General features: G+C 43.7%; 1 protein-coding gene across 1 annotated transcript in view; it reads left to right on the forward strand.

Annotated features, from left to right (window-relative positions):
- The window catches only part of LOC139923120 (ephrin-A5b-like), a 62,742-nt gene extending 41,388 nt beyond the window's left edge, over positions 1-21,354 (forward strand). Inside the window, exons 2-5 of the mRNA XM_071913839.2 lie at positions 9,246-9,538; positions 17,083-17,148; positions 17,305-17,385; positions 17,860-21,354. Of these exons, the coding sequence (XP_071769940.1) occupies positions 9,246-9,538; positions 17,083-17,148; positions 17,305-17,385; positions 17,860-17,984 (565 nt within the window). The 3' untranslated portion in view covers positions 17,985-21,354. The remainder of the gene's footprint in view (positions 1-9,245; positions 9,539-17,082; positions 17,149-17,304; positions 17,386-17,859) is intronic.
- The last annotated feature ends 394 nt before the right edge of the window (positions 21,355-21,748 follow it).

Raw genomic sequence — 21,748 nt, forward strand, 5'->3', positions numbered from 1 at the left:
TGTTGAGCAACTCCACTGCAGCAATTGCGGATTAATTGCCCCACTGAAGGGCATCTTGATTCAGATTCAGAAAGCTTTATTGTCTATCACAAGCATGAAAATTGTCTTTCACGTGCCTCATAAAAAAGACATAAAAAAAAAGACATACCACATAAAAACAAATAAACAGATATAAAGATTAGAGGTAAAAGAGTAAAAGTACATGTGGCAGCGTGCAAATGTCATATTGCCACATACTCTTTGGCTCTAGTTGTTTAGGAAGAAAGAGTTTGTCATTCTCCTTCCAAGGCTCCATGTTGTCCTAAGCCAGTCAGGGATTCAAACCAGCAACCTTCCAGTCATAAGGCCGCCTCTCTAACCTGTTAGCTCCTGCTGCCTATGTGTGAGTGTGTCTGCGCACGCGTATGCACATGTGCTTTTCAAATCTCTGAGCACCTCACAGGCCCATTTATGCGATTTAGCTGTGGGATACCATTTTATATGCATTGAAATGTGCCCATTGAAAGTCCCAAAAGAAGGGCTGTTAGCTCACACGCTGTACTTGTGCGGCGATGTTGAATATGTGAATGAGGAATATGTCCTGCACTGGAGTTGACACCGGAATGTTACAGACGGTGTGAATATGAAATATTGCCTCTTAAGGTGGAGCAGCGTGTGAATCTGAGCCCAGGGACTTCTAAAGGCGGCGTGTGTGAATCCGAGCCGGGCCTCTCTTAAGGTGGTATTTGTCAATCTGAGACACTCTCTGGTTCTGATGGAAGAGGGTTTGACAGACATTCTGTGTCAAGGGGACAGGGAAGAGGGGCGGGCGGGCGGACGGGGGTGGTGCGGGGGGGGGTTACGGGTGTTAGGGGCGAGGAGAGGGGCCCTGCAGGGTGAGATTGAGCGGACCAGGTGGTTCGGCTTGGCGCTGGCATGCGGGGCACTCGGAGGGCGCTCTATGTTTAGCCGTTACATGATGTTACATGTGCTGTTTTTTCTGGGCCTGCCGCGGGCCGTGAAGGGGACAGTCGTGCCTCCTAAGTGGCGCTCCCGCCGCTCTCTCTCTCTCACAGCCACTTGCGTTCAGACCCAAACACGCATACACACCCACCCACACAGAGACACAGACGCACACAGACTGCCCAGTTCTTTTACAGGAGCTATGGGAGATCTAAATCAAGGATGTGCTCTCTCTCTCTCTCCAGCTCCCCCTTTTGCCTCTTTCTCACCCCTCAATTTTTCTCGCATCTTTTTTGGCTACTTCTTTCACATTTTTCTCACTAATCCTCTTCCATTCCCGCTTTCACCCTGCCACTTTTCTGTCTCCCTCTCTCTCTCTCTCCCTCTCTCTCCTCTCCAAACCTTGAATACAATCCCCCCCCCCCCTCTCTCTCTCCCCCTCTCTCTTCTCAGAACCTTGAACACAACAAATATTCCAAGCATGAGTTTTTAGTATTTTACCAGCTCCCCACAGAACGCCTATTACTCAACCACATCAATTCCAGCGCACTTTGATGTGTGTGAGACCTCACTGGTGGATAACTGCTGGTGTGTTTGGTGTGTGCATATGTGTATTGTGTGCATGTGTGTGTGTTTGTGTGAGTGTGTGTGTGTGTGTGAGGGCTCTGCTGGCTTGTCATGGGCGGGTGATTGAGTCCAGACGTTGTGGGTTCCTCTCTCACCACCATCCCCTCCCCCTGGTATTGGGTTCAGAGTGTGTTCGGCCCGGGGCAGGCCGGGCTGCTGCTCCCTGGGGTGCAGTAAAGTGATAGGGCAGCACGGGGGGTTCGGATCGCCCCTGGGGTGGGAGGTCAGGGGTCAGAGCCTCAGCCCTGCCGAGCGGGGATCAGGGCCATGTTAGTCAAACACGCTTCAGGTGGGCCCTTCCTGTAGAAGTCACTGCTGCTTGGGCTAGTGTGTGTCAGTATTTGTGTGTCTGTGTTTGTGTGTCTGTGTCTGTCTGTGTTTGTGTGTGTGTGGTTGCCCATGTGTGTCCCATACATATATGTGTGTATATATGTTTACGCACTGTATCTGTCTTTATTTCTGCCTCAGTTTAAGGACTCTCTATTAACTTATTGACAAGGGTGGAGGTAACTAATTACATTTACTCCCGTAACTGTAATTGAGTAGCTTTTTTGTGTACTTGTACTTTTTGAGTATTTTTTAAAGTCAGTAATTTTACTTTTACTTAAGTATGTTTTTGCTGAAGTATTGTACTTCACTACATTTTAAATCACATCCATTATATAGTACAGATTTTTTTAGGCTCTCCATAAGCAAACTGGACAATCATGAATTAGCCAATTGTGGAGCCGTTCACAGTGAACAGAAGAGTAATCTGGATTTACTTTGTGCACTTTATTGTCTAATTTCCAAATTTTCTAATTAAAATAATCTAATTTGAACTCTGTCCTCTCATCCTTTTAGGGTCTAAAAACTAACTTTTGTTACTTTCTACAGAGTTACTGTCTAAGTAACTCAGTAACTTTTACTCTGAATACATTTTAAAAGTGCTTTTACTTCTACTTACAATATCAGCAAAGTAACAATATTTCTGCTTGAGTAGGACATTCTGTTACTCTTTCCACCACTGCTCATTGATCCACTTTTTATTTAGCTGACACTGATATCCAGAGCAACTTGCTATGAGTGAAACAGTACAGAAAGCTTCCTAGATTTCAAACATTACAAGCAACCAATGAGAAGGAAAAGTGTAAGGCTAAAAAAATCACAGCGTCCAGAAAATGGATGTGAGCTAGGCCTGTATTCCTAGACTGATCAGGTGAAGAGCCAGCGAGGAATGGTAGTTTTTATTTTAGAAACAAGGAGGTAAGGTGCAAGTAGAGCAGGAAGATGTGGAAGATGGGCATGCAATTCACAGGGGGAAAGGAAAAGGTAGTGGAGAGCGGAACAGTATTTCTTAGGCAATTGGCTTTTTACTGGCTTTTTAAACTTCACCTTCCATCCCTCAGCAGCTCCCAAGATGGACGACCCCGGGGTCACTCCTGTCACCTGGCTCAGACACTGACCAAATACTGGGACTCATGCTGAATAATGGGCTGTCACTAACCTCTGACCCCAGCTCAGAGTGTTAGGTGTCAGATCAATATCAGCCCAGCCTATTGGAGCAGCTAGTCTGACGGATGGCATCCAGGGATTTACAATCACTGTAGAATGATTCACTTTTAGAGATTGCACTGTCTGTGTGTTTTGCACAAGCTACTCTATAAGGCCACAGTCTCAAGGAACAATTTGATTGTTTTATTTTAAAGAACACGATTGGTAAAAATCACAATATTTTAAGTGGGCTGACTTTAGTAGTGAGTCAACATTCGTAAACCAGGTGATGGCACCTGAATGTCTTCTTTGGCCAGAATTATAGTATTTATTCATTGTATTCTGGGTATTCATGGTACACAGATTTGTACTGTTGAATGTACCTTGAGCATTTCTGCAAAAAAATGCATAAAATCATTGCTCACTCACTGATATGTCATTTACTTAAATGAAGCTCGTGTTCTTGGTGTCTAGATACAAGCACGTCATTACAGCTAGCCGGATGATACCAAACTAGCTGTCTGCTTTGGTTCTCTATTAACATTGTACCTATTCACTAATAGTTTTATGCAGTCATATGTATGGGTAGTGCACTGTAGGTGGATCCTGTGGATTGATTGGGCAGGACTGCACACTTGCCGCCAGGCAGGTGCAGGTGCTGAGTGTGACATTTTTAGTGGGGTTATTTTAACAGGGCCAAGTCGGGGCCCCTTGGAGTTATGTGGCATTGGAGGTGGTAGGGGAGTGTGTGTGTATGTGTGTATGTGTGTTTGTGTGTTTGCCGACATGCATATGCGTGCATGCATGTGTATACCGTGTAGTATGAACACTATGCATTTGTAAAAAGCAGAGATTCTGTGGTCGGAACATTGTGTTGTTGTAAACTAGCGCCATGGCAACCTGAACAACCCACTTTGGAACAGGGGGTTTATGGCTTTGGTCTGTCAGCCCCGTGGGGTTTAACACTGACTGAATGACAGAACCCTGCTGTGTGTGTGTGTGGGTGTGTGTGTGCGCGTGCGTGTGTGTGTGTGTGTGTGTGTGTTGACTGACACTCACATCATGCTGCTGCTTTGCCCCCCTGACACCAGAATAGCATTGTCAGTAATTAACCTGCGGTAGAGCCTCGTCCGAGTGTCGCTCATATAATGGAGGGGAGAATCGCGTGTCTCACTCGGCTTGTACACTGACAAAATTATCCATTTCCAAGAATTGCCTTGAATCTATCGACGTTATTTTGAAAAGCTTAGGAATTTGCCTTGGTTACACTGGTGGAGACGAGACATGTTGACAACCGCCAGTGTTTCACAGTACAGACTGGCACACAAGGTATAATGACAGCGGGACCTCACATGCAGTGCAAAGGAACAGTACAGTACATACTGTGGAGAGCAGATTATATGTATCGCTTTACATGATACAGTTAACATTAAATATTCTATGGCTATGTGCATTCGTGCAGCGTGCCATACAGCATGGTTGCAGCTGTAGAGGCGGATAATTAGTCCATTCTCATTGTTCATGTCTCTCTGTCTCTCTTTCTCTCTCTACACTCAGGTCTCTTATTTTTTGGTGTTTTTTAAGCGTCTGAGGTAACTTCCCACAAACAGCAATGTGTTTTCAATCTGAGGCCAATTACTCACCTCCCCTCGTTTTTGTTCCCAGCAAAATTCACAGGGAAAAAAAAGAAACAGAGAACTGTCTATATTTTACGGCCTCCTTTTTCCCATCTCTTTTTGCTGTCAACGCCCAGTCTGACTGAACCCTTGGCAGACACATTATGTGTGTACCAATGCATGGATGTGTGTGAGCATGTGCAAGTGTGTGTGGTTGCATGCATCTGTCTGTATGTGTGTGTGTGTGTGTGTGTGTATGTTCATGGACAGATGTGTGTATATAATTAGCCAACAAGGTAATAATGGCTTTAACTTGGCTAGATGTGCCACAGCTTCCCAGCGGCAGAGCTATGAATGATGGGACAGGTGGAGGGCGATCGAGACCTCCCTGCCCCGAGGGCAGAGAAACAACGGGACAGATAGACCCCATCTGGTGACATCACCGCCCCAGGCCAAATGACCGGAGATGGATTACCCTTTGGTCCCATAAAGAGTTCCCCCTAGAGGACATTAAGAGGAACTGCACACATTTCAATAGTGTGTTGTGCAAAAAGTTGGTTAAAGGAGAGATGGGAGCACACACCGATTTTTTAGTGGGACAGTAAATTTGAGGGATCTGTGCTTTTTTGCGATGCCCTTGTCTTTTCAAAGGAAACGCTGAGAGATACCGCAGTACAACGGTTGAGTGGAATCTTTTTTTATCTGAGGGTTGTTTTGTCGTTTCCATGTGTTGTGAGGAGATTTTGTGTCGGCCCGTAAAGGACAGAAGAAGCTTCATGTGGTTCTGTGGAGTGAAAGTATCTCGTCTTTTCTGCCTTTTGTTCCGCAACCCTGGGAAGCTGCCCCAGGTCTGACCCAAACTTTATTCATGGGTTTGAGAAAACAACAGGACAGCTTTATCTTTTTCTTCTCTTCTCTTCTCTTCTCTTCTCTTCTCTTTTCTTTATATTTCTTTCTATCTTTCTACACACACACATCCAACATCACCAAACTCTCTCTTTTTCTTCCTCTCTTTACTGTCTTTCCCATACCCTACCTGTGCCAGGCCAAAAGAGAGAAACAGAGAACAGATGGGGATAAAGAAAGAAACGAGAGGGAGAGAGAGAGAGTGAATAGAGGGATTATCCATAGTAGTGTGCTTTGTTAAGAGCTCCAGTTCCTGATTCATTGATAAGCCCCTCTAACTGGCTGTGAGTAATTTAGCCAATCAGGAACCATTAATCCCAAAGACAAATGGATTTAGGATTTAGGTGCTGTTGTTTTCAATTTGTAACCTGACTGGCTCATTATGACACATGAATAACACATTGACCTACTGAATCATGTTGTTGTCTTTTGCCAATGTCTGATCAATCTTTTTGCCCCCTGCTATAAAGTACTACACCCCCAATCAGTTTTCATTGCCTCTGTGTTTTACTGCTCAAAGCAACACAAGAAGAAAAACACAACTTGTTGAAATTGCCTTGATCAGCTTGGTGAAAGCTTAATGACTCACTAAATAGCCTATAACAACAAAGCGATTTAGAAAGAAAAAAAAACAGATGAATAAATCTCGTTGGTAATGAAATGAAGAAACCCTTGTGCTGAAGACTGCCTTTAATGCCTAATGTTTATAGCCCAGTGACTGAATGAAGGTTTTCTCAGAGTGGGACAGATCAGCAGAAGAAAGTCTCTTGGCAGTTTACCCAAATAAGGCACTGGAGCACAGGGATAGTTCAAATTTTATTTAGTCGGTGCGAGCACTAAGGTTTCGACACGACTACGCTTTCATCAGAGTCAAACCATCTGTTTATAACCCAGTCTCTATCAATGTTTTACTACTGACACCCAAAAACCTTCTTATAACTTCCATGTGGGAAACACAGAAGGGCAACATGATCATTTTTTTTCACACTTCTAGCAGGTATTTCATCGTCTTTCCTTTTGTATCAAGCACCTAGTCAAGACTTATATGCGTACACTGCCTCCTCGCTGCGATTTCCCACTTGTGACACAAAGTTCACCACGTTGTCACTTTCACAAACTGTTTTCTACCTTTCTGCCAGAGAGGCATTCGTTAGAAACTCCTCTGCTTAATCCCTGTTAATCTTAGTGGTTAGTCCTGGGTCCGTTTTGATTGACAGCAGAAAACAGCCACTGACACTTGCAGGGTTGAAAGTAGCATTTACGGCTTAGCAGAGACATGGAAGGACAAAGCAGGCTATCCCACAGTGCTGCTGGCTGAGGAAATGATACTGTGGAGCCGGTTGACCCCTGTTAGTCATGGTATCAGTGATTGGCTCTGAAACTGAGGCTGAGGGAGGCCATGCTGTGTCTGCCTGGAGCCAAAGCACTCTGCTGGTGCTGGAGCATGAGAAAAAAAGGAGAGAAAACAAGGCCTTTGGTTTCACATTTGACCAGTCTATAATTAGAGAGAGAAAAAGACGAGAATTTGGCTGACGATGACACAAGACACCCACACACCCTCTATCACACACACACACACACACATAGACACACACATAGACACACGCACTCACACGCACACACTCATCTGCGGCCCCTGCAAACCCAGTAGGACGGCCACTAATCCTGCAGCACATTTACAATCTGTATAATGACAACCTGATACCCCCAGCAGGCCACAGCGAGCACACACCACCCTTTATGCTGCTCACGCCTCCCAAAGCCCGAACATGTACGTGTCAGTGGCAACAGCTGCTCTGCTCTCCCACACAACCCCCCCCCCCCCCCCCCACCCACCCACCCACCCCCAACCCTCTCTCACCTGGCCTCAGATCAGCTCAGTATTACTCCCCTCTCCCCTGGCAAGGAGCGGGGCTAGGCATAATATCTGATCCATGGCCAGCGGGTCCCGGTTCCTCAGGGTGAAGCCCCCCACGGCGCTCCGTTGAGTTCACCCGTATCAGATCATCAGCTTGCTGCATGCTCCAACACGGTCCCTGGCCTGTCTCCCCTAACGGCCCACACTGTGTCAATGAACAGAGGTGGAGTATTGAAGACATCCGCAGTATGTCAGTGATACTGAACCGCGGGCCATTAGCGGCTATAGAGACATGACCGGCCGGCCGTCCAAGCCTAATCTGTCTCCGCTAAAAGCTTCAGAAATGCAACCTTATATGGCGCCTATGGGAATATGTGTTTCCAATCACTCTCCCCAGGAATGAATACCTGGCATATCTCGCTGCTGTGCTTCTTTTTTTTCTCTCCTGTCCACTCGGTTTACAGTAAACAACAGGCGAAAAATCTTGGGGCTGTTTCAAGGGGAGGCTTGAGAACGGGCCTTATTTTCCCAGACTTACAGATTCCACAAGGGGCTCCTACATCAGCTTGTCATATTGGACTAATGAAAATCTCATTCTTTGGAGGGATCCTCTTAAAGCTGCTAAAGGCACATGCTAACCAGGGGATTAGCCCTGTAGCGCTAGGGGACTTTAATTTCAGCACCAGCATAAGTCATCGTTGCCGAGCACTAACATTGATATATGGCTTAGGACTGACTAGCGTGTGTCATGAGAGATTTCTTTGGGGTGGGTGTGTTGCTTGGGGATTGAGATGGGGAGTCTCACAAGACGACTGCGGTGATTGAGAATGACATGATGAGATCCTGTAAACAAAACCAGAAGAGCAGTACCCTAGATGTGTCTTTCGTAGACTCGCGGCATGCCTGTCTTCAGTGTCTCTTGACAGTCAGAGCACATCTGGTAACTTTTCCTCTAGCCTCAAGTCTATGGCCCTGCTATGATACCCAAAGAATAATCCCTTGTCATCAGCTCTTGAAGTAATCATAAGTCTTAGGAGACGACTATATGGGGTGGCAACAGCGGAAAGGTCACAGACTCCCCGAACAAGTGAATGAGTAACGCTCTTCCGTCTTAACAGCTACTGCTGAGGTGCCCTTGAGCAAAGCACTGCCTCAGAGGAGCTGCCAACATGTTGAATGTGAAAAAGGGAAAAACTGCTGAAGAAGCAAACATGCTCAGCAAATATTCCATTGGGTAAATAAAGCTTAAAAAAGTCTGCATGGACTGCATTTCTGAGACATTGAGCATCAAAGATTTGACATCCCATCTGGCATGTACTGTGTTATGTACTTTCTATTTTTTTAAATATTTAACCACAAAATGTCATTTTTTTCTTAGTTCTTTTCTGTTCTCTTTAATAAAATAACACCAGACAAGTATAAAGTAACATTCAAAGATCATGAATATGTGGATAACTAAATTTGTTAAAACAAAAAAAAGTCCAAGCTCACGAAAGGTCTTGTATGATTGAAAGCAGACAACACTGTGGGAATTATCGTTGCACCTAAACTGATACATTTCTATTCGATTCGATCATCTACCCAATATTAGATTAATCATCTGGGTATATTTGCTGACTGCACACAAAGCAACTTTCCTCATTGTTGACAATGAAGGTAATTGAATCTAAGTGCATGAGAACAAGTGGTCATGTTCTCCATTGGTGCTCATTGTATTAAACCAAACATGATTTTATTTCATGGATTCTGCAGATAGGTTTCACAACCCAAACGGCTCTGACTGAATCCTCACAACGTCTCTGTTTTCTCTCTGTCTTTCTCAGGTTTTACCGGGGCGATTACCACATCGACGTATGCATAAACGACTACCTTGATGTCTACTGTCCGCACTACATGGACCCCGTCTCTGACGAGCGGGCCGAGCGCTACGTCCTCTACATGGTGAACTACGATGGCTACAGTTCCTGCGACCACACCGCCAAGGGCTTCAAACGCTGGGAGTGCAACCGGCCGCTTTCACCTAACGGACCGCTGAAGTTCTCAGAGAAGTTCCAGCTCTTCACCCCCTTCTCCCTGGGCTTCGAGTTTCGCCCCGGCAGAGAGTACTACTATATCTGTGAGTATGCACATACCTGTAGCTGCACCTTGTATCTACTCACAGAAAAATAAAGGTGCGAACTGGAACTGAAAATGGTTCTTAGGAGTTCTGGTTCCACAAATAACCTTTCAAGAACCTTTTGACATCCCAAAGAGCCATATATGGTTCTAATTCTTAGTCATTGGATGGTGGGTGATGGCATAAATGTGGAAAATAACCAAACCCCTCCATAGTATACAGTATATTGTACAATTGCAAATGAGGCTATACAACGGCAGATAAACAAAAACACAATGCAGGTGTCTAAGCAAAGGAGAGCAGAAATGGTTCTTTAAAGAACCTTGGTCTGAAAGGTTCTTTGTGGATCCAGAAATGGTTCTTCTATGGCATCACTCTGAAGAACCATTTTCGGCACTTTTATTTTTTCTATGTGTACCTGCATCACTGTAGCACCCATAAACAGTAAAAGACGCCCTCTGGGGAATTATTACACAATGGTTGCTAATGTATAAGTACTGACTGAAAAGTTTTCTTCAAAGTAGCACGCATTTTGTAAAAATAGTAAAAGGAGACGGCAGGGGAAAATGCTACCTAGCTCGCTGGTTACCACAAGAGTTACCATAGTAATCAATTCCATTTTTCATAAAGCATGACAAGCTGTAATTATCAAACAGTTTCACCAATCATATTGCTTTGCTGAAATTACCTGTTGTATAAGATTAAAACCACCACACTTTTACATTCATTAGTTGTATAAAGCTGTTGTAGGGCCATGTAATGTGAGTATAGGGGGTTTTAGCATGAAAATGTCCAACACCAGCATAGAGTTGTATAGTTAAAGCACAACATACTTTGATGATTTAAGCCTATGATTTGAGGACAAATGATGCCAAGGTATGGGACCATGCAAAAAAACAACAGCAATGTAAGGACTTTGTTTTGCAAGTCCTGGCAATGAGGGCCAAGCCAAAACATGTGCCAGAGGGAGCAAAACATCTCTACTGTTGAGGTCTCTCCCCTCTGAAGTGTCTTTTGTTGCTGACTGGCTGAGCTCAGCTTTCTCCTGCTCGTGAGAAGGCTCTCGAAAAACAAGCATCTGGGAAGTCATGTTTTTATAAGTGAAGTCAGTGCCCTACAGGGGGAGAAGAGAGAGACTAAATAAGATACAGCATGCTCCGTGCTACATTTTAGGCATTTAGCTGACACTCTTACTCCGAGAAATTTACAGAGTGCAACAGTAGAACAAGTTTTAATCTCTAGTTCACCAGTATTACAAGTAACCAAAGAAGTGCAAGGGTCAGCGCCACAGCGGCTTGACAATAGATGTAACAAAGTGCTGCATAAGAAATAAGAGCCAAGGAGAAGAGGTAGAAAGTTTTTTTTCCCACACTCCCCCTACAGAGTTATCTCAACTTATGCAGCCTTGGGCCTCAGACCCACAGCAGGTGATTCAGAGAGCTGCCTGACAAGTCAGCAGTCATTAAAGAGTGCAGTTTGGTCGGCTCATCTGACCAATGTTTTTCTACTGAATTAGACTTTGGCATCTGTTAGTTGGTCATAGATGTAAAGCTGCAACAAGTAAGATCTTTACTGTCCCATAGCACAAAATGGCTGCATTGATAAAATACCGCTGAATCAATGATTGCTTTGCCCTTTGCTGAGATTTCTGGCTTTTGAAACTCACTCTCCAGCTCATACTCCATTATGGATCAACCTCCCCACCCATTGGAATTTCAAGACACTCTCAACCCCTCGACACAGTCACTCACACACTCACACACACACACACGCATTTTCAACCGCTAAACGATGGAGGATGGTGCTACAAGTGAGTGAGTTGTTCTTGAGTTGTTCTCAAGCAAATGACAAAGCTGTATTATTATTACAGTATTTTGCTTGGTGATATTTTGCCTCTTCACTAAAACGTTCCTGTTGGATCTCTGCTCTAATTAGCTAGCTTACTCGTCTCTGTCATGAAAATGTGACTTTATTATTTGTGTAAATTAGTCCACCGTTAGCTGTGCCAAAGATCAATTCTTGTTGTAATTCTTTGGTTGCCGATAGGTCGGTAAAAGTGTTAGATTAATTAATGGCCCTTTAAATGTTTTAGTTGGCAGGCTCTTAGTGTGAAATTGAGTCAACATGATGCTCTCATAGGCTTCGATGATAGATTGTGAAGTATGCACTTTCAGTAGTGAACATGCAGCGAGAGAGAGGGATAAAGAGACGGAGAGAGGGGCAGAGAGGCGGTCCATATGGCCTTGAGCAGTCCTAGGCCATATGGACTGTCTCTCCATGACTCAGAGTCATGACTCATCCATTAGATCCTTGTTCACCAAAGACTCTTTTTTCGTAAGACCACAGGATCTGAGCACAGGATGAAATAACAAAAGTGGCACCTTGGGCAACATACAAAGGACCTGTAGCAAGACCGATTAACATAGTTTAAACTTTTGTCCCCATATCACTATGGTTTCTTTATCTTGTTTTAACTGAAAGCTTACATGGTCATTTTCATTGTGACCCTTGAGCCCTTAAAGCTCACATGATTGTCAGTGAGAAAATGAGCATTATTGTCTTTGTACCTGAATAAATACACTTTTTAGATAAATCTGTGTTTTTGCCCAACAGCAATATCAAGATCCAGAATTGCTGGTTGCATTACAGTAAAACACGTTCTGTTATCAGCACTATCAGTGTCAAATTGCATGTTGACAACGTGTCTGATCCAACAAAAGGGCCACAATAGTTGATAGTTAATACCAGTGTCGTACATGCAATACGGCTGGGGAATGTGTTAACTGCCCATGTATAAGTGACATATTCGGGGGGGGGGTTGATGTCTGCCTGTCTCACTGGAGACAGACACTCCTTTGTCCTCCTCTGTGGTGATAGTCATTCCCCCCGGGCAGAGGGAAGAGGGGGCGGGTCCAAGTCAAATAGATGACACCTGCAGTTGGCTGCGGGCCTGTCCGTCTGGCAGGCAGACGCCTGCAGGAAGCCATCCTGGTGGGATCAGTGGTGTGGCGGTCCTAGAAGGTCAAAGGTCACAGAGACGACGACTGGGTCTGAACTGTGGGCTTCTCGTGGCCTTAGAGGGCTGCATGTTTTTCTAATAGAGCTGTGACTAGAGAGGGGGAAGCCTGATCCTAATCTCGGGGGATAGAAATCCAATTTTCTGAGGAGACAGTTGAGAGTCTGGCTCTCCCTGTGTGAGAGAGGTGACTGTCTCCCTGTAAAGCCCTCCTGCTTCAAAAGCCCAGGTCCCGCGCCATACACCCGGCCCAGATCTACATCGATAATGACATGAACCCCGGCCAGCACAGTGCCCCTACAGTTTCCCTTTAGCTTCTCGTGGCTGAGGTAAAGACGAAGGGCTTTGTTCCCAAAGATAAACTGATCATCACAAGCAAAACATCTGATCCCGTGGTATTTATATCGAGCTCTCTCTAATTCGCCTCACAGTCACACCAAAGCCTTGGGTTACATGGCATCTGAGCCGGTTTGGTGATCTGTGATGTCTGCGCATGTGTGTGTGTGTGCGTGCGTTTGAGTGAGAGAGTATGTGTGTGTCTCTGTGTGCGTGTGTCTGTAGTTTGTGCATGTGTGTTTCTCCTCGTGAGACGCCGGCGCAGAATGTGCGATCACGATCACAGCGATCACAAGGCCTGTAACACATGACTGTATGTACGAGTGTGTACAGTGTGTGAGTGTGACTTGGAGGTTTACTACCCTGTCGTCACTCTGAGCTGAGAGTCTCCTTCAGTGCGCCGGCTGACCTGACTAATGCTGCATCTAGTGTTGCAGGCGGCGCAGGGGTGAAGCGGCGTGCGGCTGCTGTTGCCCAGACTTTGACCCCATTGGCAGACCAGAGAAAGAGGGAGAGTTTGGTGATTGTGTGTGTGTGTTTGCATCTGTGTAAGTTTGTATATGGAGGCTCCTGCATCTGTAAGATGTGGCGGGGGAGTGGGGGTGGGGGTCGTATGGGGAGAGAGAGAGAGAGGGAGAGAGAGAGAGAGAGAGACAGAGAAAGAGAGATGGGAGAGAGAGAAAGAGAGAATGACACATGGTAAAGAGAGATAGAGGGATGGGAGAGAAAGAAAGAGAGTGACACATGGTAGTGAGAGAGAAAGAGAGAGAGCTGGGAAAGAGAGAGAGATGGTGTGAGATGGTAGAGAAAGAGAGATGGGAAAGAGAGAGAGAGACAGAGTGACACGTGGTGGAGAGAGAGAAAAAGAGAGAGATGGGAAAGAGAGAGAGACAGAATGACACATGGTAGAGAGAGAGATGGGAGAGAGAGAGACAGAATGACACATGGTAGAGAGAGAGAAAGAGAGAGAGATGGGAAAGAGAGAGAGAGAGAATGACACATTGTAGAGAGAGAGACAGAAAGTGAGATGAAAGAGAGAGAGAAAGAGACGAGAGAGAAAGACAGTGACACAGTAGAGAGAGAAAGAAAGTGAGATAAGAGAGATACATGTTAGAGAGAGAGGTAGAGCGAGAAAGAGTAAGAGAGAGAGACATAGGATAGAGAGAAAGAGACTGGTGGATTGTTAATTATGATGACATATCAATTGTATATTTAAGTTTGAATACTGTTTGAATTTGAATTTGTTGGCAGTAAATACTTTTGTATTTCATGCCAATAAAGCACCTTGAATTGAATTGAATTGAAAGAGTGACACATAGAAAGAGAGAGAGAAAGAGGGAGAGATAGACAGAGAAAGAGAGAGAGAAAGAGGGAGAGAGATAGACAGAGAAAGAGAGAGAGAAAGATGGAGAGAGATAGGCAGAGAGAGAGTCAGCAATGGCCAAGGCAGAGAGAGAGAGAGAGAGAGAGAGAGAGTTCTCCGTCTGTCTCCAGCCACTGTAGGAGTGTGAGGTAAGTTACTCGATACCCGCTGACACAGACAGAAGCGTTGTGATTGACACCCTTTCCCCCTCGTTTTATTTCCCCCTCTGACGCCTCAGCTCCAATATAACTCTCATCACGGAGTTCCAAAGACGATTTTTATCTTGCGTCGTAGCCACCTGGCATCTGATAAGTTGCCTTTTGAAATGAGAGCCTGGGTCGCCGTCGACGACGCCGACGCCGGTGGAAATACTGACAAGGCTCACTTTTATCAGGAATTTACCGCTGTGCCAGAATCAATCTGGCGGTGGAGTATCTGGGCGAAAGGATTTGGGAGCGTCCATATACAAACTGACACAGATGCACAAACCTCAAATACATACACACACACACACACACACACACACACACACACACATACAGGCACGAACACATACTTACAACAGACACAATCACCACATTTTCTCTTGCTCATTCTATCCTTCACACATGCTCCGAAGGTTGTGTGTGCGAGTGTGTGTGTGTGTGTGTGTGTGTGTGTGTGTGTGTGGTCAGATTAAGAGCAGTTTGAGCGACTTGGCAGGCAACAGGAAATGACAGAGGTCAGGGTATAGGGGCCCACAAAGAGAACTCTGGGAAAGAGAGGAAATCTATTGTGGGGTAGAGAAGACCGAGAGAAAAAAGTATTCTTGCAAAAAAAAAAAAAAAGTAATGCAAGCAAAAAACGCTGCGAGTCGCTCGTCACAGCTGGAGACGTCCTCAGCGCTCTATTAGCAACTTAGTGACCAGCGCTACTTGAAAACTAATTGGTTTTGTTAGCTCTACAAAACAATCACAACAGAAATTAATGTTATTGTGTTTTTTTTTTTTTTATCTGTCTTTCACAATCAAGGAACCACGGGAAATGAGATTCGTAGGTGAATATAATAGAATGCCACACGTCTCCAGAAATGACTGCCTGTCTCCAAATTAGAGACAGAAATAGAAACATGGGAGTGACACTGACTTTTGTTTTGTTACATATAAAGATACACTCATACACCAGGATGAGGGGAAAGTTCAGAAGACAAGCTAAACTCTCTAAACAGAATAGTATTTTAAAGGAGATTAAAAAAAAAGAGTGGAATACCTCTGATGAAAAAGTAGTCGGCCTTGTCAGATTGGTGGTTTCTAGTCAGGAGCTGTTGTGTGAATGAAGGCAGTTTATCGACCTGAGCCGGTGGATGTTGGGAAGTGATGGATTACATGTAATGGGATTGCAGAAATATGATTAGAAAAATTTGTAACTGTAGTCATTTATAGCTATTGGCCTGACTAGATTCTGGATTACTGGTGACTGGCTGGATTATTGCTGGATTGCTACTCAGAGGGGAAAGGTCTTTAGACTGTGAGATTATTGACATGTCGTTTTATACACTGAAGTACTGTTTGACATGGTGGTGATGACAATGTTACTTCATGTTATTGAAGTTTCTGTAAAATTAAATAAATTGCTCATCTGCTTGAGGCAAAGTAACCACAAAGTAACCAAATAATTAGATGACACACTTGGTAAAAGCTGAGGTTTTCCAGTTGGTTATGATGCTGATTACAATTTCAACCACATAAACAGCAATCTGTAAAAGTTTACAGTTTTAATGTAGCCTAACCCTCACAACCCTAGCTGATCTGTCTGTAGTATTCAACCAATCAAAGTTTGAGTTGCAAATGTGGACTTGAATCCAGACCTGCGTCAAATAGTATTTGCAAATACTTTTTTTTGTTTTGCAGCGTTCGTTTTCCCCTGCTCTAAGGGCCAGATGGGTGGAGTTTGTCACATGTATTGATACGTAGCACCAGGCCAAATTCATCCAATCAGAGAATGTTGTCTGAAAGCTGCCAAAATACTGTTGCCTACCCAACAAGAATTGTACTAAAAGGTCAAACCCCACCCACCTGGCACTTCAGGTTGACTAAAACAAACTTTGAGATGTATTTCAAATAATGATTTGACCCAGGTCTGATGGAATCCAATAGAAACTGTAGAGGCAGGTGATTGTTTTATTTGAAGCTGATGGAAACTTGAGTTGCATGTTTCTCTCACTCAGTAGCCAATATACATTTGTGTTTCTGGTGGGGATTTGCATTAGTAATTCATCCACACAGATGCATATTATACCAAGGCACAATGTGACAGGGTAGGAGGAACCAAGTAAATGTTTTTGTCACTGGATACAGTGTGAAAGTATATATATACAGTGTGAAAATGGGTTTTTACTTTCTAGCCAAGCCATCTCATTTATGCCTATCCCTTACTTTAAAAATATATGATTCAGTTTCGAATGTATAATGACTTTTGACTTTATAGCTTGGACAGAAAGTGAAAATTAGATCAATTAGAGCTACACAGAATATTCCTGGTTCCAGTGTGTTTAGAATGAAATAGGAATCCTACAAAAGTCTGTTAAAGTATTCAAAATGAATTTGATAATTCCCACGTGTTGAAAAGTTTTGGAATTGCACAAAACATCTGGAAAAGTATGAAAATAATGTGATACGTGTATAACTGCATATTATCATATTGTCGATGTGAAGAATAATCTTCAGCTATTGAGTGATACGACCTATAATGCAGTCAAGAAATTAATGTGTGGATCAAGTGTGGGGATTTTGAAGTGGAAAATGTGTACGTAAAGTGTTTTGTTCCTAATGCTATGCGATGTTTTCACAGCCTCCACCATCGATGACAGGGGGAAAAGAAGCTGCCTTCGACTGAAAGTGTTCGTCAGGCCTGCAAGTGAGTGCGGGGAATTTACTGTTTTGTCTATTCCTTTTATTCTCCTCTTTTCCATTCTAGTCTAAACCTAGCTTGTGATCAGGCTTTCTAGTGAATGACGTTCGGCTGCTGCAATCATCACATCTTGTCTTTCTTCTTTTTTTTTTTTTTTTGCAGACAATTGTGTGAAAAACTCTGGGAACGTGCAAGAAGGGGTTGATTTTGATGAGAGAATCCACAATTCCCTAGAACCTAGAGGTTTGTAGGACTGTACAGTACATAATGGGTGTGTGTGTGTGTGTGTGTGTGTGTGTGTGTGTGTGTGTGTGTGTACGTGCTGCCAAGCTGCTTGTAGTGTGAGAGTATTTGTATCTCTGTGTCTATATACAGTAGTTGTTTGTATCTTTGTAGGTTTTTGTTTGTATCTGTTTGTGTGCGTGTGTGTGTGTGTGTGTGTATGTGCATGTGTTCATTTATTTGTGCCTACAAGCATGCATGCGTGTGCCGGAGCCTAACAAACGATCCTCCTCACAGAGCCTGATTTCCTCATTGTTCTAACAGAATGGACCGTCACTCACAGAGAAAATTGATATAATGACAAAAACCACTACTCCATTTCACATATTAATGTTTCGGTTGTTGCATGTGAATGATGATACTTCCACTCCTTTTGATTCCTATCATCATTTTTTTTTTTTTTTTTCTTCTCGTCCCACCAATCGCTCCACGCAGACGACACCAGTCACGAGTCCGCCGAGCCTTCTCGAGGAGACGTGAACTCCGCGGGACGGCGCCAGACTTCCATCCTTCTGCTCAGCTCTGCCCTCCTCCTCCTGGCGGCCATCTTGTCTTTATAGCGCCCGGTGCTGAGGAATTTCCAGGAATGGACTGTCCTGATTGGACCACAGGCGCCCCAACCCTGCAACCCCCTCCCCCCAAAGGAGCACTTTTAAAAAACAATGACAATCTCTCTCGGGCGAAAGAGAGAGAGGGACTTCTGTGCGGGGAAGCCTTCTTTGTTTGTGACATTGGAAAGTCAAATGCCAATTAGTGTGATTCTTAACTTTCCGGTGGACGCTGATGGTCAGGGTGTCCCGCTGAGTTAGGCAGGGTGTCTTACCGTACCTCTACGCCCCGCTACCATTCGCAGTGTGCAGATATTAAACATTTATTTCTGTCAAAGACATGCGCACATACATGCTCCTAAACACACACAGTAAACACACACACACACACACACACACACACAATCAGTACTCGAACAGCAGAGAAGCACAGCAGGATCCCTCTAAAGTTTACACAGATTAAGTCTAAACAGATTCTGTGTTCAAGGCATCAGAAACATCACATGACCCTAACATGTAATATGATCCAGTCTTTACATTACAATGGAAGACTGTGAGAGTATGGACAAGTTTTGGGACTGATGTGATCAGGCATTAGCTATAACACACAAAAAAAACCCATTAATGACGATGATTACACACGTACGGGCCCATGGGAAGGAAAAAGAAGGGCAATTGTTGCTAGGAGACCCTGTTGCCGAGGGGATGGGGCGGGCCTTTGATGAGTTAAACTTCCTCTCAGGTGAAAGGAGTTGGATTTGATGTCTCAGAGACTTTGCATGGTGGACCCCTCTTGAGAGGAGAGAGAAAGAAAATTAAAAGAAGCACTCATCTTTTAGTACTTTGTGTCTGGATAGGGGCGATTTAATGATCGATTAATGTATTTTTTTTTTAATGAATCACGTAATTCAAGTGTAGCAGCCAACACGGGTGTAAAATATTTGAGAGGAGTGTAGAAGTTGATATGGTATTTTGCCAGGCAAATGTATTTTCCTATTTATTGTGAAGTCCTTGTGCTTTTTCTGTTCCGGTTTAGTCTCTGTAACTTCAGTAGGAAGGCAATAAAAAAAAAACACACTTCACCACAGTTTTCCATTTAGTTAGCTCATATTACGCAGGGTTCATTTGATACAATCATACAGTACACCGAGTACAATATCCATGTCTATATCGATTGAGCGCTGAATTAAGTGGATCGTTTTAATTGTTTTAACCAGTCCAGGAAAACGTCTGATGTGCTATCAGGGTGTAGAAATCGTAGAATATTTGTATTTGTGTTTTCGAATTTGTCATAATGAATGACACACATTGTATAAGTCGGTCTGTGTTACTATCCACTATTGCTTTTGTGAATCACTGTCATAACACGATTACAATTATTGTATATAGAGGCAAATTTCCTACAAAATTCAGGGATGTGTCCATGCCTAACGTTGAGTTAGAGCAATTTGATTTTAGTCGTTTTGATCGGGGTGTCGTTCCCCAAATACAGCAGCACAACTTTTCTGTGGCTAGCGATGATTCAGACAGTGACCAAGTTGGCGAGCAGGTTTCCCCGTGGTAGTGGGGGCGGGTTGGATGTGATTTCGTTTGCCCTCTTTGATGTTGTGTAAAGTGGCGTCAGTACAGACCATATACTGGGGGCAGCCTCATACTGGTTATTTCTGGAATGAAAGAATCGACCACCAACAGAGATGGAAAAAAGCAAGGGGAGAGAGAGAGAGAGAGAGAGGTGTCCTGTTCACCCGCGGCAAACTGAAACTCTACCACTAGTGGACCTGAGAGAGAGAGAAAGAGAAGGAGGGAGAGCTGTGAAGCTTTGTAGCGCTCCTGCTGGGATCAATAGCAATGTTCTTTTCAAAAACGCAGGACCGTACGGTAAACGTATCCTTTCCACCCATCACTCTCGGCAACACCAGTACCTTAACATTCACTCACTGCCAAATGAAAGACAACCCTAACAGTGTTTCGCTGAAAAAACACCTTACTACCTGTAGCTGCTCATTGGAGTTCTGCCTAACCACAACAGCAGACAGTAGAAATCCACTGTCACTGAAAATCATTGACTCCAGCCATGCCACAATGGGAAATACAAATCAGTTAGTTTTGTGGATACTGTGTATCCAACAATTAGTCTATGTAACATACAGTGTTAGATAGTTTTTTTCACACCTCTTTTGAAGGGCGATTTAACTGAGACACATTATTAATGTTCTTAGCGAGAAAAAAGTCGATGTTTGATATAAAAAATGCTTTATTTCATTTTCTATGTCTTTTATATGAAAAAAAACAAAACAAAACAGGATCAACATTGCACCCTATCTGTAAATCCGAGATACTGTTTGTGCAGTGAAACATTTTTGTGCAAACTCGGCACATATCAAACATGCAGTTGGGGCTGGGTTACAATCAAGTGTGCGATTTAAAGGGCCTGAGGAAAGAAGTGATGTATTTCCATGCCCATCTCAAGAACCAGAAAAATAAACCTCCCATTTCCCTCCTCTTTTTACCAGTCTTGTACTTAGTATTGTATGCATCCAAAACGTCTTTTTAGGTGCGGAATGTTTTTGAGTCCTTGTACTTGGTTTGTTTTTGTTTGTGGTCTCCGCTAATCTTCACCTTCAACTGTTTTCAAGCCAAGCTACAAGTAGCAAGCACCGTAATGTTGTATGAGCTGAATTCAGGAGATGCAATGACTATTATTTGTATAGAAGCTTGATTGCAATGTGTTTGTTTGTGGCAGCAGAAGAAATTGGGGTAACTTGAGTCAATTTTTCCATGTTGAATATGATGTTCCATGTTGTTTTTTGAACAAGTAGTGCTGCAAGGTGGGCAGGGAGTTTGTTATGAGGACACTTCTTCTTCTTCTGGTACCATGTAGCCCGAAGCTAACACCACTGCGTCCCTGGTTACCTATTTATCCTTGCCCAAGATGCTTGTTCCAAGTCCGCAGTGTCCATTCTACATCCTCTGTACACTCTTAAAAAGGATGTGTCCCTTTTCAACACGTCGATGCATCTAGCATTGGGACGGGTTTTTGTTACTTTTCAACACAAATATTATTAGCAACGATATGTGTCACTAGTGACACATGATGTGTAATGCGTTTGTGTCGTCCCAAGCTAGATGCACGGATGTGTCAAAAAGTGCACATATTTTTTAAGTGTAACATTGTAGAAACTGTACCTTGTGCCTATATCAGTCCCATCCCCCACCCTCGTTCCTCTCCCATGCCCCAGGATACTCATCTATTCATTGTGTCTCCCTCCTTTTTCTCTAGGCTATTCTAATGTCCCTCTTTCATGCTCAATTCCTCACTAGAATTTTCTACAAAAAGGCCATTGTTTGTAAATACACGTGTTGGAGCAGCTATGACTAACTAAAAAAAAAAAAAAAAAAAAAAAAGATTTAATAAATATTTCTTTGTCGTTGTAATCATTGTGTCTGATTTGTAATAATTATTATGCCAACGAGTGACAGTTTGTGAAATGGAAAGCAAATCAAAAAAGGCATGACGGCTTTGTCTTCCCATGACTTGAACTGAAGGAGAACAACTGTCAACAAGCGGTAGATATTGTATTGGCTGTCACTTGAACATGCATAATCACTCAGCCTCACCAGAGAGAAGTGGGTGAACAGCTGTTTCTCTATAATCTGGAGGTAATTCACAAACTGAAAAAAAAGAGAAACAGCTTCGATTCATCTTGCGGCAATGTGCGATGCTTTTGGGATCCCGGCCAAAAAACTCTCGTATACACTCTTTTGCTCTCTCTGCT

Source organism: Centroberyx gerrardi, chromosome 2 (assembly GCF_048128805.1).
Source record: "Centroberyx gerrardi isolate f3 chromosome 2, fCenGer3.hap1.cur.20231027, whole genome shotgun sequence".
NCBI lineage: Eukaryota > Metazoa > Chordata > Actinopteri > Beryciformes > Berycidae > Centroberyx > Centroberyx gerrardi.